We start from the raw sequence: 22,475 nt of genomic DNA, 5'->3' as shown, positions 1-22,475 counted from the left end.
GACCTTGTATCATATAATAAGGATTATTCTTTTCCTAATTACTCCCTTGGAGATTGCATAAAAGCTAAATAGATAATTCAGTTGAAAGCCACTCTGTAAAGTCTCTTAGCTTGCTGGTTGCCCGACTAAAATATATTGCGTACGGTTAAGTTTGTTCGATTATTTCTTGTTTTATTTTATTCGGGGGGGGGGGGGTAGAAACATGAAAAAAGAACATAAGTTTGGAAACTCACCAATTTTGTTTTAATTACAAGCATGCATAATCGATTACAAGTAGTGTTAGGGTTCCACTGTACTCTACAATATTAACTGCAGTAAGTACAAGGCGTTTAAATTGTATGCTAGTGTCTGTGCATACCAACCTGTTTATTTTTCCCGCGAATTTTCCTTTATCACATCGCGCATCTGGCAATCCTCATACTACGATTTGTGAATAGGTGACTGTCAGTCCCGGTGAGTGTACAGTCAAAGAAACGCTTTTCTAGCGATAAGTTCAGATATGGAAATATCCAAAGGTGATGGTTGCCACGGTGTGACATGATCAAATCAGGCATCATTTTCAATAGTTTACAGACATAGCTGTCTTTTTTGTCTGTCTATCTGTCTGAACTCCCCTTTATGTTACTTGAAATAGGTTACGGGATCATCTCTTCAAAAGGTTAGTTCTTCGGTTGCGAGTATACTAAGGTCTTGACGCGACATTTTTCGAAATTAGCTATCGTATTTCAGTTCTGTCGCGAGTTCATCCGTGCGCCCGATCTGTGTGCAGGTTGAATTCAGTCCGATAATCTGCCGTCTGGAAGCATTGCCGATGTCAATAGATTTCTCCATTCAAGATTCACCTCTCAGGGCCTTTAGTGTGAGACTATGTCACCTGCTTTGGAATCTCAATTGTGTTCTGGTTACTTGACCACGGTTGATCTTTATCGAGATTCTATGTACTACCAATACTGCACATCAGTGCCAGTGCCTTGGTGTGATTTTCCGAACTCAAATTGAACAATTTCGCTATGTACTTGTCACATAATCATACCCTTGGATTCATAGATAAACGAAAATATTTGAACGGTACCTTCCTGATAGGTATTGTTTTTCAAGTTGTAAGCTCTATCGCAAGTAACGTCCACGAACTGTCATGAAATTCTAGGCACAAAGAAAACTGGTATTTCTGTCTGTTAGAAATTATGGTATAGACGTCTTCTATTGAAAATGAACATATTCAATAGTTTAGTAAGAATAAACTCCAAATTTAAAACGTCAGAGTTTCATTGAAATGTATGTAGCAGCGTCAGAGCGGTATTCCGAAAAACAAAAGTTGTCACATAGGGTCACCGTACGATGGCGTACAAGTCAACTCGATTTCAAAATGGCGGAGGTAAGTCGTGAGCTCTCTCGTATGAAGCGGTTAGTTACCGACAGGTCGTCAATTCGGGAAATGAAAACTCATTTAGAGCATTATTCAGTTTTTGGAAGGGCGTACAGTCGACTCGAACCGGTTTAGCGTTAAGCTGGCGTCACTCGTTGCCACGTTTCAAAAAAAACTGCTCTCCGACCTGTCTCGTGACCGACTCGACGTGTGCACTACTATGTCATTGAATGAGTCACATGTACTTCCTGAGTTTTGCTGACTTTTGAAATTTCTGCGTGTTTCGCAACTTTTCGATCCGCCAGCGCGAGCAATTGCTTTACGCCACTGATGTCATTTTACATTGACAGGAAACATTCGTTTCAAGTCAGCGCCCGTCCGCTTTTCGTATTCTATCTCGGATCACTACGCATACACAGCAGCTATGACCAGTACTCTAATGTGTCTGTTTTTGCAGTGTGAACAATAATGCTCGCGTTAATAGTGTCACCGGCAGTTACAAATAAATGACAACGACCTAATTAACGTGACGCTTCTTTTAAATTTTCTCATTGACAACAAGCGCCATTGTCAAATGTTGTTGTTTTGAACTTTTTCCTTTTGTAGGAACTCTATCGTCACTTCAGGCGACTTCTGAACAAGTAAGTGGGGATCGCTTTAACGGTACCATGGGCGCTTTGATACGCCGGTCATACTTTCGCTTTCCCGGAAGATGGCACTGCAAACGATATTCCGCCAAAAGACTTTGACGTTTTCCCGATAGTAACCTGTGATCTTACAAATAGGGGAGTGGGGTAGAACAGGTTAGGGTGGTTAAGTTTAGTGTAGTATCAATAGTTACTTTCATGTCACCATGAGAGTGTTAACTTACCAAGAAGCATTGATTGGAGTGATTCCCAGGATGCGCCCACGCAGTATTTTTTTTCCAAGATTGATTTCGAAGCTTTGTTCTAAAGTAAATCCCATGAACAATACACAGTGTTGTCCTCAAAAGCACACAACGTAGCAGAATGCACGCATGGAATCGCACCGCGAAGGAATGGCTCAAAAAATGTGCCGCGATGACGAAACGAGTCAGCAGAAAGGCACCTATATTTAGGTATTCAGTCAGGTGTAGTTAGTGTACTCAGGCAAGATGGCTGTTGCACTCTCTATAGAACTGTCTCCCGCCAATGGTTTGTTAATTGCCTAATGCTAAGTTATTTATTGATCTTGCTAAGCCTGAACGTCAATGGGGAAAACTTCAAAAAAGAGAAAGAAAAAAAACTGGGCCAACAACACAATTTGCTTAACAATGCGAAATTCATCCCAAAAATCAGCTTAAGTTCGAAGGCTGTCCTTTCAGTTCCTGTAAACACACACCCAAAGAACTTTTCTGTTAGGCCCCTCTACTAAGATATAAAAGTGGAGGGAGGATATACTTGGTTCCCCTCTCAGTCTGCCTTGTTTACATAACAAGTAACCAATTTGCTTAATTAATAATTCAATAATAGCACACTCTGATTAGCATGAAAAAAGATTTACAGAGAGAGCTGACCAGGGACATCTCTAAGGCCCTCCCTGCTTTAAAACAGTTTTAACCAATCTGTACAGAGATTGGCTGAAAAAGATCTATTGCTGTTCCGTATATGTGACTGCTAGTCCCATAATGTGAGCCTCCAAACACACATGTTGAACTCTTGAGGGGATTTTGTATTTGCTTTTGTTTTATTGTTTGCCATTATTTTTGTAATGCTTCACTATGATTTCACTTTCATTTGCAAGCATTCCACTAAAATCATATTGTTCAAGTTTCCTGTAGACAATAGTGGTGTGTTTTTTTATCCCTTTAATGTGCATTTTTTTCTTTCTCTCGATGTTTCAATCTGACCGGTTCAGGGTTGATGGCCTCCACGCCATAGTTGTGACCGATCGAGATGGAGTCCCTGTCATCAAAGGTAATGAATGAAAGCTTTGAGAAGACAGCTGGAGATATCTCTGCTCTGGGGATTACAACAGAGAAGAGAAGTGTTGGGCTACCTTTGTGCATGCCTAATGTCCCTAAAGCAAAGACTCCCTGCTGTGTAAGACAAAATGGGTTGTAAAGAGTGAATTGAAGACTGCATCAATGTTTAATTTGTTGATCAACTGTGGGCAACAGCATCAACAATCCGTATTCATGTCAGCCAGCAAATTTTTTGAAAAAAAAAAAAATTGGGGGTTTGCTCACTTTTCCTACCACAATGCTACTCAAGTGATTCCCACAGGATAATGTTCAGTTTCATGGTCTAAAGATCCTTAGAAGAATAACCGGCGTACGGCAGAAAAACTTGTGCAGATAATCATGAAGATTAGAAAGTTTTAGGGAGAAGGGAATTTTAAGACACTTTTCACTAAATTGTTGGATCTGGGTCCCTAAAGAATGGCAAAATATTTGGAATTCGGAGCAAAACAAAAGCTAATCCGCGGAAAAAAGACATTCTTTTTCAAAACAAGGCTTTGCCAAGGATTGAAATACTTCTCTATACAGGAGATTACCAACAACCAGTCCCTGACGTGAAAGTTGCGACAAGTTTTCTTTTTTTTTTTCAATGCGAGAACCATCATGTTTTTCACTGAAGTTGTTTTACGACAAGGGTGCTTTGACACCTCACGGCTACCCTGTGGCGATGCTGATCAACAAAATGCTATCTAAACACAGACAAGACCAAAATCAATTGAAACATCACCTCAGTTAACCTGAGCAATGGTTTAACCCATTGCATCTATAAATTGATTTACATTACATAGACTGACAGTAGACCATGCCAGGGTTTTTTTTTTCAGCTACCATTCTCCTGTCATCTAGAAATCACGTTAAACTGAAACATTCGGGTCTCTCTGTTACAGTCGCTAAAGAAACGGCCCCAGAGTTAGCATTGCGACCTGGTTTCCTGGCAACCTTTGGTATGGCAACAGATCAGGGAAGCAAACTTGGACTTTCAAAGAACAAAAATATCATTTGTATGTACAATACATATCAGGTAAGTATTTGTATTAATTTTACATTTCAAAAGAAAATGCTGTGATATTCCGGAATAGTTTTACGGTCTAAATCACTTTTGAAGAGGTTATGAATTGACTGAAAAACACCAGCTAAGTCGTTTTTCTGCTTCTTATTACAACAGTGACAAATTCTGTATTTATCTTGATTATTTTGTGATGTTGCAGAGAAAGTTGAGTCAAAAAACAAATAAGTTATTGTGAGGGTGTCACTGCTATTGCCGTAAAATTGCCATGAAGATATAACTGATTTTCCCCGTGAACTATAGATTTCATAAAGCTTTCTAAAAGTGTCGTGTTGATACCATTTCTTTAAAAGTTACTGCTGGTGAAACCTTTGCTTGAATTGTTTGTTCTGACCAAGCTACATTACATTGAGACATACAATATTACTCTGGTGACAAAGACAAAAAAAAGAAATACCGTTGTGTTTCTTATCAAGAAAATAAAGACAATATCCCAATTATGTTGGCACAGGTGCATAATTTGGAACTTTGCCAGTCTTTTTCGCAACCCTGCTCTTGAGGTAGAATCTTTTAGCTAAGCTTGTCAGACCCCCTCCCTCACCCCACCCCACACCACCCCACCCAGTTCCTTCCTGTACAACAACACTTGATACATCTTCACTGTTTGAATCGGATGTACCATTGATTTGTTGGGTGGGGTTGTGTTGTGTGTATAACTCTGCAAAACATTGCCTAATCGTCATTGCTACATGTAATAGTACGCCCAAACTTGTATATTTCCTCTAAGGCAAGGGTGCAAAACTGAAGAAGGAATGAAATATGCAAATGCTGCTTGCTTGCAGTTCGCCCGCTGACGGATAGCATTTCTTAACTCTGTGTATCAATTTAGGAATTTCTGTAAATTCCTGTGCTTAGGACCTCCACCAGCACATGTAACATATAATATGTAACTTTTTCGTATCAAAGAGAATTTTCTCAACTTGGTGGCCTGTCACTTTAGCTTAGTAAGCGCAATGCTGTCTGGATTAGTTCAAAGAGTTCTCAGAGAAAGTTAAAGGTATTAAATCAAGCTGATTTCCCCGGAGCAGTGTTCAGAAAAATGATAAAAGTAATTGGCCAATAGACTGACCTTGCTTTGTCCGACGCTGAAAGTTGTGCACAAACACAATTTTGCAAGACGTCGCAACTTCCTGCTGTGCGGTCTGTGGGAGTTTGACAAAAAACGTGAAATATGAGGACTTTCTTGAAATTCAGATAATAACGTAAAGGGTTTTGTAAAGCAGGGCGATGGAATTCAGGTGCTACTGGTATTTCAAACGTAATCTGATGCGAAACTCATACAAAAACTTTGTGGTTGTTTTCTTCCGGATCATATTGTTTTTTCTTGTCCAAAAGATGCTTCAAAGAAAATCTTGCCGAAAAACCGGAAATCTGAGGACTCTATATTTGCTTGTTATCTCGGGCTAAGGGGAATGTTATCGTGCGATGTTTGAGAAAACTTACAAAATGCTGAAGAAGATCTTTGGTGGTATAATGTCTCCTTTGAAAAGTTGTTTTGCTTGTGTACGGATCACAAATCTCTTGCAAGATTTAGCGATATTAAGATCCAGTCTTCATCTGCTGATCGCCGCGATGCAGGGCTACCTGCTTTTGTTCTGTGCAACAGAAGTTCTTTTAAAAAAAAAGAATTTTTGCCAAGTGATGTCATTAGTCAAACAAAGAGAATCTTTCTTTTTACTGCTTGAAAGATGTCACCTGGTACTTTGTAGGAAGCGAAAGTTATTGCAATCGGGAGTTACGAAGCGAAATAATTCCTCAAGATGTGTGATGCAATCAAATTCTAATGCGGACTGATATCATTTATAGTATAGTTGGTGCCAGGGAGCAGACCGTGACATATGATGTAATCGTGTTTCCCATCGTCACTCGACCTCCTTTCGGTGCAGTCCCATCTGATTGAATGAAATTTGCAGATGCCCCGATTCTCTTGGACAGATTTTGCCATCCCTCTCTTTTTTGTGTTTTTTGTACACTAAGTAAAGATCAGTAACACAGGTCTTGAAAAAAGCGCTGCGAATCCCTCCCTAATCCTCTTGCTGCCTTGTCAACTAAAGCATCGTAGTAAAGCAGCTTTAGCATTAGTGGCTCAGACACAATAAGCTGCCAGTATCTGTCCGTGCCCCATTCACCAGTTTCAAGTTCTTGAATAACGTTCCCATTGTCGCCGAAAGAAGTGAAGTCACTACATCTTTGATTCTGTGAAAAAAAAATACTCTGCCACAACTTAAGATCTCACTGATAGTGTACTACTTATGGACTCTCAGATGAAAAGTTTTTTTTATCTGGAGACAAACTCGTCACTAGGCTGTTTTGTTTTTGAAACCGTTTTTTTTCTTTGAAGTTGTTGTGTTTTGTATTGTCCAGTGTAAAGAATCTCAAAGCAGTGAGGGTATATTGGTGCATGTTGGAAGCATTATCGGCAAGTGTTTTCAGTGAAGATTGTTGTAAACAACATTGTGGAGTGGTCCTAGGACCTGCCATGGCAACTGTTGCTAAGATCGATGTACTGGCCATCAAACTGATTTAGCACCTCTATAGCAGACCCGAAATTCAGTTCTCGTCAACTTTTTTGCATTTTTCTTCTTAATCATTTGGTTTAAGTATAGCAGTTTCATGTTTTAATGCCTGTAAGATTAGCTGAGATATAAAGTAAATTATTTCTGCTTGAGTTTCTCTGAAATTCTCCAGACTTTGTTTTTTTTTTCTCATTTGCATCCAAAGTTAAATTGTAAAGCCTTATTAATGAGGAAAGTAGTAAGTTTTTACATCTATGACAGGAAATTGACTTTTATCTACTTTGAATCTATTTTTATCAACTGTGATCTTAATCCGTTTTGATGCCCTGTCTTCAGATCTGCCCATCAAAGAACAACAGTCCGGAAAGTGCTATTACTATGCATAAGGAAAATTGAGCGTTTTTTCCATATAATGAAAAAAAGTGGGAAAATACGGAATGAATAATTTTGGATCAGATAAGTGTATAACTTCAGAATTTTGAAGTGTTTGGCATTCTCAGTTGGCATAGTCAACCCAATAAGAGAGTTTCTTGTCTCGTCTTTGATTTGAAAAGATACAAGACTTTCAGTGTGGGACTGCAAAATGAAGAGTTAGACTGGAAAACATTTCTCTGTTTCAAACCTTTAGGCAAGAGTCGTGTGTGAGTCTTGCAGTCTATAAGTGTTTGGGATGGAAATAAGCAGTTGTACTTCAGCTTTTAAACCACTACTGAATTTTGATAACATGAAAATATTTTGTTTTACTTCTGGGTTATATAAAAGAACTGTCATGTCTATTTAGTTTAGACGTAATATTGATGTTTGTACTTTGTGCAATTGAGTGTTTTCAGAACATAAATATCAGAATATTGCAAATATTCTTCATTTTTTTTACAAATTTTCCTCAATGCTACATGATAGTTCAGTGGTAGTTTCTTCATGAGAGAGGAGACATCAAAGAATTTTCGTAGAGGGCGGTAAGCCGGAAAATGACATGGACAGTACGAAGTCAATGTATCTGCGTTCCTTTCAAGCAATATTTGGTACAGCGCAGTAAAGTTTTACATCTTTACTTAACCCTTTCAACAACATGGTTTGGCCCAAACCCATTGTTATCAATGGTGATTGTGGATCTGTTTACAGGGAATTGGGGGTGAACAGGTTAAACCAACGGTAAAAAATCATGGAATGATGTTTCCTACTGATGGAAAACTCACTGACATTCCTAATGAAAGTTAGCCAAATTTGAAATTGTTAATGCTATCAGTATGCTTTAGGTAGCGAATCGAATGGTTCTACGCATTAGGTGGTGATGTGGGTGGATTTTGAAATCCACAGACTTGCCCACGATGCTAATGTTTTATATTTCATGTTTCTGTTTATTGCCCATAGCACAAAAAACACAATGAAGTAGGTGTTTGCAATATTTGCGACAAAAAATCACCATGTTGCAAATTTAAATTTTGCCCCAGCTATTAGAGTCATTTGCAACTTTATACAGGACTCATATCAGTGGGAAACAGAAGAGTGAGCAAGGAAAAAGATAGAATAATGATATAATACAACAATTATAAGTGAATTGTTGTAATTAAATAGCAGGTACTCACTGAGATATTTATTAATGTTAGATTGACTAGGTTTTACATTCAAAGGTAAATTCTAACACTGAGCACCAGCAGACGAAATTTAAAATGTCCAATAGTGGAGTGCATTTTGGGTTGAGATAAATTCCAAACGAGTCTCAATCTGATTGATTGTGAATTTGAAGCTGAAAATAATGATCCACATGATGGGGAGGAGGCTAAATCATTTATGAAATTAAACCTAAAAAATTTATTCTGACATTGTTGATAAAAACATGCTCAGTATGTATTCTGTACAAAATAACATAACACCCTGATCTTATCATGTGTTCAGTGTTTGAATGTTCACTGGACGAAAGGCACCTACTGTAGAACTTTTAACCATCAATTTTTGTGGCAATTGATAATTTTTACATCGGGACTATATCCATAAAATGATGTTGAATGCAATTTTAGAAGTGGGTGAGTCATCAGTGAATTTCACTTCATTTGACGAATGACTACTGTGATCACTAAAGCTCGTTTAACTCTTTGAGCACCAAAGTCAATTTTTGCCACCTTTATAAAATATATCCCAGTCAATTTTTTCAGATCTTTGCTAAAGTTTGATAAAAAAACTGTAGTCGCTAAAATGTTATGTCCATTTGGTCCAAAATTATCAAAAAATTATAGAAAATTCATAAAATTTTGTAAAATGTTGCACTGAAATTTTGGTGGGAAAAATTACAGCGCTCTAAGGGTTAAAGAAGATTTTAGTAAAAAATAAAAAAACGAAATTACTTAAAATAGTTTATCATAGTGTAGAAATCCCAGCAGTTAGCATTGATATTGTGATTTCAATCAATGACATGTATTGTATATGTTATTAATTCTAGTACTATTTTCATTCAAGTACATACAATATTTTGATTTACTGAAATTGTTTTTCAACCTTTGTGTTTTGATAGTTTCAATTGCTGGTCCAAATACTGCATTGATAAATTTAAAAAAACGAATAAAATATGAATTTGGAACCCTATTACTATTATCACTTGCCGAACGCAAACCTAGCTGTATCATGCATTGCAGTAATCCAGAGTCAAGTTCTCGGTGCATGGTTATTTGGCTTGGAAAGTTCTAAAGCGTTACTTGGAGTTCCACCACAGAGGGATGGGGCGGGGACTATCAGGGCTGTTGTATGAAAGGAGCCCGTAGTAAAATGACCGGAGATTTTAGTCACATTTTATGAAAATTCAAAACTGAATCCAGGCAGCAGAGATCATTTCTGTGCAGCATTGTTGTAAAGTTGACTTCAGAGAGAACTAAGCTTGAGACTGTAAGAATGATTCCCTGGCTTGGCAAATATCTCTGCCTCCATGTGCACATACACGGCCACTGCTGCCCATGCTTGTGCATGCATTTGTGTCCCTGTGTCTTCATGCACCCCATTTGAATAATCTCGAGCTGCACTCTAAAGAAATGTTACTCCTGAGATCAGATTTTCTGCGTGTATCCAATTTTAGCGGGCCAGATTTCGTTATGGTCAGACATAAAAAGGGACAAACGATATCTGAAAGTTAAGAAGATCGCGTATTGAAAATGAAGTATTTCGAGGGTATTGTATCAGTAATATAATGTAAGCTAATTGATCCCTTAATGCAGGATGTTGATGCGGGCAAACATACCACCTATTTCCCATTGTACTATGTTGCCCTTTATGCAGGGGTTCTGTCCACCTCATGCAGCAGTGTTCATGATAAAAAGGGGTGCATGTCTGCGTCGGAGCTGTCAAATCACGCAACCGATGGAGTAACAGAAGAATAGCATTGAGATTCAGAGAGGTATGGGATCGTCAGTGCACTTGAACAGTAGATTATTGGGTTGTCACTGTTGAGTGTGTGTTGGCTTTCTCTGGCTCCTTCAGAGGGTACAATTCTAAAGCTTTTCCGGTCGAACAGTATTAGGGGATTAGTGGGGGGGAAAGAATTTTACACCGTGCTCTAACTCGTAGCAGAAACTGATTTTTATGAAAAGGAAATTTTTATCTGAAGGGGACGTCAATCTGTGCAGTGATTGCAACTGATAAATGAGGAGATGGAAAAGAGAATGTTGCATTTGAAGAGAAATTATGAAATGCTGTGCATAGTTTCCGTTGGTTACACATGAATGCTCTTTTTTGGCGCCTGTCACCGAGGCATTGACAGTAGTCTGGTGTGACATGTCAAACAACAGTGGATTTCTTATCAAAAGCTGTAGCCTCTATGTTTGTTGTCTGGCCCATGCTAAAGGCTATTGACAGCTTTTGTAGGCCCAATTTTGTCTTGTTTGTGTGAGCTGGCAGAGAGAAAGAAAAAATACAATGTCGCTGAAGGGGCTGCTTAAGGCAGTATGCGCCTCGGAAATGAATGACTTAAAACATTTGCTCAAACTTACTGTAAGGTAACTTAACCATTTCCTTTTGAAATAAAAAATAAAAATTGGGGTCTCCGTGCAAAATCTGGTACTGGAGAAATTAATTACCCAACATTTACAGATATGTGAAATTCAAAATGGCCACCATCCCTGTGTTAACTCTATGGGGAGAAATAAAATTTTTGATCATAACAAAAATAAACCGATAAAAACTTCAGTTACTCTTTGAGCTTCAAAGTGAGCCCCCAAAGAGCAGTAAAAAAGTTTTAGAGTCATAATATGTCCCAGAGGCACATTCTACTATAATACAAACATCTTTTCAAACCCTTTTAAGGCTTGCTACATGTCAAGCTTTTCAAATTAGAAAGCTCAAAACTTTTCAAAAGATTTCCAATGTTTCCAAATTGTACAAGCAATGTTTTGTTGTATGTCTGTAAGCCACAACAACATTATTCAATCTTCATTAAAAGCAAAATTTTCCCACCGATGAGTCCATTGATTATAGTGCTGCCTTTTCATAGACAGTCCAATATTAAGCTTTTTTGACTGTTACAATGACAGCTATCCTGTATGACTTGAACTAATTAGTTTTGCTGAATTTAAATTTTTCAGGGCAGGAAATTTGACGCTTATAATTCTAATAGGTGAAATGTATCACAAGAAAATTGGTTCAAATACCACTTCCAGAGGGATTAGTTTAACATCACTCAGGAGGTTTAACAGTGTCACATCCGGATCTGTAAACAAGATATTACGGATTCATTCTGGCATAATCTCAGTGACTAGCTAAACTTGAGTGCATATGTAATGGCCAGTTTTGTGAAGCTTAGCAGCAATGGGGTGTCAATACACAGGAAAGATTAACTCCTAATGACCTTGGAAACTTTCAAAAAGACTTTTTTTAACCAATCTACAGCGACTGCCTTGTCTCAGAGACAAATCGGAAAGTGCTACTAACGCAACTCTAGAGGGCGTGGCCGTTTATCCAACAGCAAATGACTACATTTTTTGAAATTCCGCCTTCATCGGAACCTAATAATCAATATCTGTTGTTAGTGGCAACCACCGCAGGAAGAACACAGCCTTGTAAAGATGTGCTGTGATGAAGTACGTAGAGACCAGGAAGATACCTCATGAATATTCATGACTTGCAAAAGCACATGCCATCAAGGTGTATCATGTGTTTACAGCTTGGAAAACTATCATAAGGCCAAAGTAATTGAATTCTTTGTTGTGCGTCCACTCGTGTGTTTCGATGAAAAAAAAAACAAAACAGCGTATTTGTATAGGACTTACCACATTTCTTATCTGTCAACAAAGCTCTTGTTTTCAACACATTGTAGCGTGAATTGTAGAGGTGAAAAAGAAGTTTCTGCTTTGATTCTTGAATTGACACTCATCTTACATGCAAGCTATCAGGTAAAATAAAAACTCACGATCTTAAATTTTCTGCGTGTGTTTTTAAAGTTTACCCCTTACCTTCCGAAATTTGGAGCAGGCACAAAACACAGAATTTTATTGCCCCAGCATGACTGAAATTCTATAAAGACACATGCCCAACTGACAAGAAAACATGATACTGTAGTTTGCGAGCATCGTAATCAGTTTTGACGAGGTCACTGACCTCTGTACAGCTTGACCAGAGATGACTACACCTTTCATCTCGCTGTCCTCTGTGGCAACAACTTACAAGCCTCGGAAAAAGAATTAAATAAATCATCGGGAATGTTAACATTCCGTTGCTTTCCACATCACTGCATCTTAGAAACCAAACCCGTGAAATGTTCATCCCTGGAAAGATTATCAATGTTTTTTAGAATAATGTCAACTACGGTTTCATGTTCTACTGTCCAAAGCATATTGAGATACACAGTATTCAGCTTGTCAACGCAGCCTGTACATGTGTAAACTGCATTTTGATTCTTGACCAGTGAATTCTGGTCTAGACTTAAGTCACATGTAACAAGAACAGTGCGATTTACACATTTGGACGCCTTGTTGACAAGTTAAATAGTTGGTGTTTCAATAAGCTTTAGGGAACACAGCAAGAACTTACAATTGACAAAACCAATATTGTGCAATAATCATCAAATGTTACAACTACTGGCCTTTTAATGTCTTTAGAACCTTTAGGCAGGTCTATATATTTGATAGTTTACCCAGGTCTATATATTTGATATTGTACCCAGGTCTATATATTTGATATTGTACCCAGGTCTGTATATTTGATATTGTACCCAGGTATTTGATATTGTACCCAGGTCTATATACATGTATTTGATAGTGTAGCCAGGTCTATATATTTGACAGTGTACCCTGGTTTATATATTTGATGTTGTACCCAGGTCTATATACATTTGATAGTGTACCCAGGTCTATATACATTTGATATTGTACCCAGGTCTATATACATTTGATAGTGTAGTCAGGTCTATATGTATGATAGCGTAGCCAGGTCTATATATTTGATAGCTGTACCCAGGTCCTGTTGGTAACTTTGTATCAATAATAACCCTGGTGTCCGGCGGTCAAGCACTGTACAGATAATGTTGTCTTGATTTATGGGTGTATCATCGTCTTTGAAAAATTCCTGGGTGTCAAATTTGGTGAAGATATGTTGATTAATTGGTGCTGTCATGAGATGAAATTATACTACACTGATATCATTTGTAATTACCAATAGATACAAATCATTCTAGTAAGAGTAATGTGATAGTCTATCAAGGGTTTCATATTTTTTCATAAGATTCACAGTGTCATGAAATAATTCCTCCCGTTCTGCATTTAAGTTAATCAATACTAGATTAATTATGATATCTTGTTTTATCATGATGATCTTAATATGAAAATAACAATTTTCAATCATATTTAATTTTACAAAGTCTACATTTTTAGTGATAATTCTCAACCAATGGAACAAAGCGCATTAGTTAAAATAATTAGCATATAAACAAATGTTGTGTGTTTACTAATATGCATATAAACACTGCACAGCATAGAAAGCCTGTGATTTATACCAGCATTAATTTGGTTGTGTCCAGGAATAATTAAGTTGTCTCGTCTCGAATCTTGATTTTGTAGGTGATTTTATGACCTGATTTAACAAGTATGTTTAGTAGAATCTTTGTGTAACCCTTTGAGCGTCAAAGTCAATTTTTGTCACCCCTATAAAATATACCTAAGTTAATTTTGGTAAGATTTTTTCCAAAATTTTGATAAAAAACCGTGGCCAATGAAATGATGCGTTCATTTGGTCCAACATTATCATAAAAATTACAGAAAAGTTCATAAAAATTGGTAAATGTTGCACTAAAGTTTTGGTGGGAAAAAATACAGCACTCAAAAGTTTAATGGGTATTTTTCCAGGACATATGCATATTGTTGATATCTCTGGCATTATATGGTGTGATGTATCACACGACTTCACGTCTCAAACTTCTGTCGTTAGCAATACCAAACCCTTGTCCCTCATTACATTTGAAATATTTTATCTATCTGTTTAGGGCAACCCTCCTTCAGCCTGCCTGCTCATTACGACTCAACATTTTCAGAACTTTCACCATGCACCAACATTTAGGTCCATCCAAAATGCGAACAAACGACCATCAAGAGGTCAAAAGTTCAATATCCCACAGAACGTACATTGCAAACCCCTTCTCCGTTATTGCTCCAAGAACTTTCTGCTTAAGCTCAACATCATACCAAGATGACAGGGTCTTCCAACGCATCAATAAATCTACAATAAGTAGCCGCTTAACTGTTGAAAAATGGTTGCTAATGGAGTAATAATTCATACTTGTATGATTTCCATCATTCTTTTTGACAGGTGGTGCAGTTCAATAAGTTACCTCTGGTCGTGAGTCTGATCGCTGAAAGTAACACCAACACTGGTAAGTAGTTCAGCAGACGTACCGTTAGAATCGTGTCATGTTAGAGTCCACCATTACTGTCACGGCTAGTAATCTATATTTGTCTGTTATCATAAAACTGTCAAGATCTAGTAGAACATGCTATTAGGGACAGACTGTATTTCACAATTTAAAGAGGTCCTGCGATGAATTTATCTAAGGAGATTAAAAACATTGGCTTTTTGGGTGTTCAAGCTGTAAACAAATTGATTTATGTTTGCGCTGTCGTCCTACGTGGAGAGCAAAAGGAAAATTAAAGAAATGAACATTGTGAATTAAGACATAGTTGGCGGTATTTCAAAAATCGTGTCTGGTACTACTACTGTGATATTGCAAAGAGTACCATAATTGCTGATGTGATATGCAATTTCTTGAGGTACTTCTCATCCTGAAATTGAATGACTTAAACCTTTGATTAAACTTGTTGTGATGGAGTTTTAAACCATTGCCTTTCCAAATCAGGGGTTACCAAGCAAAATTTGTTACTGGAGAAACAACTTTCCCAATACATCCCGACACTTGAAATTCAAAAGGCCATTCTTATGTCAACTCTAAGCGAAAAATTTAAAGTTTCATTATCTGCAAAAAACACTGCATTTTCACAAAAATAAGCCACTTTACTTTATACTCCACAAGCTTCAAAATGAGCCCCCCCCCCCAAATGGTAGGCTAAATAGTGTAGTAAAAGTTTGATAGTCAGAATATCTATCCTTGAGGTGCATTTTATGTTAAGAGAAACAACATCTTTTTCCTGTACGTATGTTTTTCTGATGTACTCATTATATAGCAACCTCTTGTAAAGTCTTGCTGTCAGGATTTATTATCTATCATAAGCTTTTTTCACCGTGAATTTTTCAAATGCATGCAGATAACTTTCTGAAAAGACATTTGGTATTTTGTAACATTTGTGTCAATTGAAAAGTTTTTAAGAAATTCTAAGACATCGCGTTGCTGTGGCTCATAGAGCTGAAAAGAAGCTGATTTGTATCGCGGCATAAAATGCGCCAAGTTCATTATAATCAGTATCTGCGTACAACTTTGTCATTTATTGCACCATTGAGAGCAAAAAAAAAGGGTTGTCATGCGGATAATGTCATAACAGATAATGTGGGTATTTTCAAAATTTGCAAAACACTGTAACATTATAAAATACTGCTGTTAAAACATATAACTATCTTTTTTAAAGGCTACAAAGACAAGCAAATGTCATATTTGTAGATTACTATGAAAAAAATCACATGATTTCTGTTAAAATACTCACAAAATTCTTAAAGACATACATTACAGGAATATATGAACTGAACTGGTCCACTTTACCTATTTTAGTCTGGTTTAATAACTTTTATATTTTTACCGGTAAAATTGTTTTGATCTTTCTTACTTAAAGTTGTATGCAGATAATGTTTTGTCAATCCACAAATTAACTCTTTTGGTAGAATTGAATCACATGGAAGGGACAGACTTCATAAATGAAAATAGTGATAAAATGGAGTCAAAACACTGCTATAGTGAGTGTAAGATTTAGGTATTTCGAGTAAATGTGTCAGAACTTCTGAACCATATTTCAGTAGGAATTTAGTGAACGTGAATGTGATAAAGAGGGCCTAGCGTGATGTTTCTCATCGTTGCCCAATTCCCTGACCTGACCAACCTACTTCATGGAAAACCATCTTTGACTCCACTCTGTGAAGCCATTGCATTCTCAAATCACAAGTAATCATCACGAGCGTTGTGACCTTTACGTCGTCACAGATCAGTTGCAGTGGTTCCGTAAATCCCTGTCCGGAATTATTTTTTCATTTCCACAGACAATTAATTTTGCCAGGAACGGCAGATGCAGATGTGAAAACCACTGGCCTTTTGAACCTGACGTAATCTTTGATCTCTTGTCAAAAAAATTTAGCAGATCAAAGACATGTATATAGGCTGTAAAATCTAAGGAATTATTTTGCAGTATCCTTGTCTAGTCTTGCTTGATTTGTGGTGTGCACGTCTTTTGTACAGTGATGTGTTATTGTTTGTGCTGCAATGCAGAACACACGATCGGAGCACATTAGTGCTAAGGGTCTACTTCTACAACCAAAGGTACACACACACTCATATGAACCACCAACATGCATTTGACATTCACGCAACATCAATGTCAACATTGTGTACCTACCCAATCTTGTCACAGTTGGTCTGTTCCCGGCTATGGTTTAGGTAAACCCTATTTTTCTCCTATTGTGCTGTTGGACCCATATACATGAAGTAGGGGTGAAACACGACAATTGTTCGTAGAGTACGACTCAACCAGCTTTGAGGGGGCGCATTCCGTACCTTTCTTTAATGCAACTGAGAACAACACAAGACGCTGCATGTTTTCTAAGAAACTTTCATAACCTAAGAGATCGGGGGGAGGGGGTATACATTAAAATTTATTCAAATTTATTTCTCTCCCCCCCACCTTTATCGTAGTTTAAACATTGCAATGGAATCATGGGAGTTAATTGTCATCGTTTGATTGGCTGATGTTGATTAAATCATTAGAGGTGCTGCCCTATTAAAATGGAATTCCGAGTAGCCGGTCCAGCACTACTTGGTATGCATTGATTGTATTAAACAGTGAAAGAGTGCTGTCAGTCAAAGCAAATTGTGATCAGATAACAAGTGTTTCACACCGTGAATACCTTAGATGCCAACTAATTGTGGTTTTTAAGATTGGCAACCAAACAAACTGAATCAACAATACAAGACAAACGGACATGATCGCCCCTGTTCTCTGTCATTCAATTAGCACCCATTCCGCTTGTCTACTCATGTGTTTCATTTCAAGTGTTGCTCGCTGACAGTAAAGATCTAATTATCCGGTACCAAACAGCCAGCTTGCCGGCATCTTCTCCAGCCTTTGTCTGTTCCCTTAATTGGTCTCAATCGAATATTGCTAATCACTAAGCATGTTAGAAAACTCTGGAATCAGCTTTTGAAGTGACTTGGAGCATGGATATCCGTGCTCTGAGCAGCAAGAAGTGGTGCTGAACATGAAGGGCATTGACCCTTAAATCAAGTTTTACAAGTTCCTAGCTCTCAATACCTGGCTTTGTCGTTCAATAGCCCCACTTTGTGCCACTCGATTTCCATTTCTAAGTTCCTGGCACAGTGTTACCTACAAATGCAGGCCCATTGGTCTTTATCTGAGCTGTTTGTTACACAATTGTGTTTTTCACAGTGGCACATTCCCAATAGGGACGGCTTTAGCAGGGGTATTTCCTGATGCACTAAAAACTCATGGGGGCGCTCTAAGATTAGTTCACTTCAAAAGTCAGACTTAGGACAGTTTTTGAGCACAGTTTGACAATATAGTGTCTCACTTCAGGCAAGGAAGTTGGTAATGAGTGTTTTATGTCGAAAAATTACGTACTTACATTATGTAAATCTTCTTTAATTTTTTTTTTTTTGCAATCATGAAGTTTTTATGTTCTATTAGCATTCAAAGAAAATACAGATGGTTGAGTTTTCAGCTATCATCAAATCGAAAAAAAGCAACTCACAGGTAACTGATACAGGGATTTCAGCAACTCAAAATTATAGAGATTGCTTGTTTTACATAATAATACATAATGTGCGACAAATATCACGTTGAAAATATCTTCTTTTCAGGGTTGTTTGCATTTGAATGGAGGAGAGGAATGGAAACCTCTTTGACTCCGAGATAATCCCTATTCAATGTCATTTCACTCTGGGGTACCATCCGTCATCACATACAATTTTTTTTTTCATTTTCAAAGTATTGATACTGTAACTCACAGAACTATTCAACAAGGTCAGCCGTGAGCACCATTTTATCCTGCTTTTGGTTTATATTTAGTCTCTCATGATCAATCATAATTTGACGATTTTTTTTTTGTACAGCTACACGCAGCTATGTGCGAACAGCATGGCATTTTAATATCATAATCTCCATGTGCTAGAATGAGGTAATTTAATCTTTGATGGTGACATTATAGACTGTTAAAAAGATTACAGTAAGTCACGATGGCCAATGTGCCGGTTGTTGTAGGTACTTCGATTTCTGATAAACTTTTATCAGGATTTTATTCTTGTGGTGTTGTAAACTTGACTTTCCCACTCCATATTTAGCGACAAGGCCAACTACCAACGGATAAAAGCTATGGCATTGATGTCATTTCTGATAAAAATCATTTTGGTTCGTTGCTGATATAATCCTTTAATGCCTTCATCTAGTGCATTAAAAGTGTTAAACTTTACTTCTACCAGCTATGCTTCAACAGAAAGCATGAAAACAGGAGATATTTTATTTTATGTAAACGCACTGAAATGATCAAAAGTATAGCTTCTTGACCTCCGGCAATGTTTTAAATGACATTTACAGTTGCATTTCAAGTGTGAGCAACCTGTATCCTTTCGTTTTATCTTGAAGAATCACTTCTTGCATTCAACAGTTCCTGGTGTGCTAAGTCCTTGTTCACAAACAATGAATACATATTTTTCACACATTGTCACTTTAACTATGTGAACTATTATTGATAAAGAAATAACTTGAGAGGTGAAAGGTCAAGCGGATTAATTTCATGTGTCCTGTGTTTGATGTTATGCCCGATCATTGACATGCAAGACAAAAAAAGTATTAAAAGCACGGCATCGAATTTCAAAGAGGCATGTACAGTTGCTATGCCTGGCAGTTTAATCATGATAACGTTCGTATAACTTCATGCAGAACGATATGACCTAGATGGAAGGTAGTTGGCAAAACAGAAAATCCGCAGGATGAATTTTACATTGCAAATGTGAAGACAATGATTGCTATATATAACTCATTCAAAAATATGTTCATTAATTTTGCATATTGGGCAGATTTAGACTAAAGTTTTCGCAGTGTTCGTTTGACAGAAGTTCCTTATGAATGTCATTTAGGTTCAAATGGATATTGTTTGACTGTCAATGGCAATGACATTGATTTAGAGGTTGGTACTGCATGTCAGACCGGGCAAATTAATGACAATGTTTGCCTGTTCATGGCATTGACTTTGTCCAAAGCAAGCTCAGTCAAAGTCAGTCTTTGCTGCCCTAATGAAATATTATGCGTGCTTCAGATTTTTACCCAAAATTTTGATCTAAAACTGTAGCTAATGAAAAGTTATGTCTATTTGGTCAAAAATGATCCAAAAGATGACCAAATATTCATAAAAGTTGGTAAAATGTTGCACTAAAATTTTGGCGGGAAATATTACAGCACTCAAAGGGTTAATACTTCTAATTGTGATAACAAAGCAGCAAGCAAATAGCCTTTATCTATTCACATAATTTTTTTTTTCAGGAGTGCTTCTCAATATAGAGGAAGACTTTGATGAAGTTTTACAAGATTTGAAGACAGCCATTGATACTGTCTAGGACGGTGACCTGTGCACAGTTAGGGACACTAGCAGACGACCAAAGCCAATAATGACATGTAGTCAAAAGCATTTATGCCCACATGTTTCTAAGAACACCAGTGTGTCCGTCATACAGGCAGTTTCATCGTGATGTCCCTCTCAGGTGACACGGTGGTTTCCTGAAGAAAAAAAGTTTGTTCCGATAACGTATAGATGTTCATGGAACAATTTAAAAGGTTATTAATCCAATTTTCAAATATGAAATCTAAATATCTCTGAGGTGCAAATAGCAATATATTGAATGCTCAAGGAAAACACAAAGTCAAGATAGTGTATGTTTTTATGTAATATTCATTCTTGAAAAGTTTGGCAAGATGGCAACATTCATATTTAATTTAGGCATAAGCAGTATCTCCATTCTTTTTTATATTCTCTACTTCTGATGGACTTCAGAAATCTTACAGGTAACGACTCTGTAGATATTTACTTTGCTTTCTGTCTGTATTTTGCATATTTAAGTTCTTGTAGTACTGTCTGAGCTAGAACTTCAAATAGGGTACTTTTCTACAAAGACAGGTCACACAGTGTATGCTTAAATGCAGAATATTACAGAGCTGTTGAATTCAATTTCTCCATTTCCCATTTCTAATTTTATAGCGAAAACCATTCTATGTGTCAGTGGCTTACCGTCAGCTGGGAAGGCGCACACAGAGCTATCAATTTTTTCGAGAGAAGATGTTCTGTAAATGATATTCACCCTGTCATTCCTATTTTTGTATACAGAGGTCCAAATGTACCGTTTGAAAACAATGAAAACAGACCAATGTTCTGTGAAAAAGGGGGGTGGAGGCATGACATAAGGACTCTATTTCAGCTTTACTTTGCAACATTCCTTTTTTCTCAAGTTACATGCTTTTGCCCGGTATATATTTATTTAGGGTTGTGTGAAAGAGTCCAATTCTATTATAAAAAAAACTGGGCTGGAATCAACTCTGGTGTCAAGAAGGTTAAGATTTTGGCTTTGATTGTATTTGTATCAATGTAGAATATAACGTCAGTAGGAATATTTTTAGTGGTATTAGATGAAAAATATGAGAAGCGGGAAGTTCTCGGTGTTGTTAGTTTGTATACTGTCATGTGAGAAGTAAGTTATACTTCAATTTGTGGTCAGCGGTCTGTCATTTAAGCAGTCTTAGTTGAAGAAATGCATATCTGACAGCTACAATATCTATTACCTGGCCATAAGATATTAGCAGCCATAGTATCCGATATTTACAAAGAAAGCTACTGGAGGCAAAGAATGGCAAGGCTTTTTTTTATTTAAAAATGATTTACAAAAGAGAGGAAATATTACGTTGTTGCTTAAGAGCTGGACCTCAGTTTTGAATATCGAGACAAGAAAAATGGTTTTGTTAATACTATAGATTTTGATCTTGTAGTCTGATTACAACGAGACTTCAATTCCGGTCGGATTTTTGTTTAACGGTCTTGTGGTTGAACAATGGTTACAGGCCGCGAACAACAGATAGATAAATTGTTGAAATGATGTTTCAAGCAGGAATTTTCAAAACCGGCAGATCAAATATGTTCTCAATGAGAAGAGGATTAGCAGGGTGTGTCAGTGTTTTGTCTTCAGTTCCAATTGCAATGCTCTTAACAGCTTTCTGACCACCTTAATTTGCCCAAAACCACTTACCATTTAAAGCAAAACTGTTACTTTTGAGAACTACAAAGATACACAGTGGGATAACATCACAGGAACTCAAGTAATCACATCTCGATTATGAGTATTAAAATGCTTGGAGAGATTGATTTTACACTCGATTGACAATTGCATACCAAAATTGTGACATGCATTTCAGGTTGTGATCTAACTACGGAGTGTTTGATCTCTCCAGGGAGTAAAGTAATTTGTAGCGGGAGTTGTTTTTTACGTAACAAAAAATACTCAAAAAAATGTGCAAACGCTCTGCTGTCATTCACTGTACACATTTACCAAATATGCTAACACTTTGGGGTCTGGCTGCACACCTTAGAACAATGGGGTCAAAAGATCCATGTGGTTTCGAAGGGCAAAAATATCACCAGATACAAATTGGGTTTTTGTACCAGATCATAAAATAATTTGTCAAATTAGCAACAATGAGCATTTTTCTGACAATTGTTTGTTGACCGGAGTCTTTGTTCACAAAAGTATTTCAGTAATTACATAATAAATAGAAGCCTTTTCATTCACTCAATGTGTCTCATTTGTCTTGTACATTTTATTGTTGTTTTCATAAACATATTTCTAACACCTCAATTGTCAATAGT

General features: G+C 37.1%; 2 protein-coding genes across 4 annotated transcripts in view; one reads left to right on the top strand and one right to left on the bottom strand.

Moving 5' to 3' along the window:
• The window catches only part of LOC139123283 (protein NDNF-like), a 108,625-nt gene that overhangs the window by 85,940 nt on the left and 210 nt on the right, over positions 1–22,475 (bottom strand). The window contains exon 1 of one of the 3 annotated variants that reach the window (XM_070689421.1): positions 16,952–17,080. The exons of 1 other annotated variant lie outside the window; for it this stretch is intronic. The gene's annotated coding sequence lies outside the window, so the exon portion shown is untranslated. Of the gene's footprint in view, positions 1–2,237; positions 2,427–16,951; positions 17,081–22,475 lie in introns of those variants that run through there. One more of the 3 variants, XM_070689419.1, reaches the window with a different exon arrangement.
• Positions 1,347–22,397, top strand: LOC139123284 (ragulator complex protein LAMTOR3-A-like). Its single transcript, XM_070689426.1, has 6 exons — positions 1,347–1,375; positions 1,973–2,007; positions 3,245–3,303; positions 4,235–4,368; positions 14,709–14,772; positions 20,108–22,397. Exons 1-6 carry the CDS (start codon positions 1,367–1,369, stop codon positions 20,179–20,181), a joined length of 375 nt encoding a protein of 124 aa, XP_070545527.1. The 5' UTR covers positions 1,347–1,366; the 3' UTR covers positions 20,182–22,397.

The sequence above is a fragment of the Ptychodera flava genome, chromosome 22 (genome assembly GCF_041260155.1).
Source record: "Ptychodera flava strain L36383 chromosome 22, AS_Pfla_20210202, whole genome shotgun sequence".
NCBI classification, from domain to species: Eukaryota; Metazoa; Hemichordata; class Enteropneusta; family Ptychoderidae; genus Ptychodera; species Ptychodera flava.
This window is presented reverse-complemented; position numbering and strand designations above follow the sequence as displayed.

Coding starts and splice junctions, on each gene's coding strand:
- LOC139123284 (XM_070689426.1), top strand. Junction 3,304..4,234: donor TGGAGTCCCTGTCATCAAAG/GTAATGAATGAA, acceptor TCTCTGTTACAG/TCGCTAAAGAAACGGCCCCA. Junction 4,369..14,708: donor GTATGTACAATACATATCAG/GTAAGTATTTGT, acceptor TCTTTTTGACAG/GTGGTGCAGTTCAATAAGTT.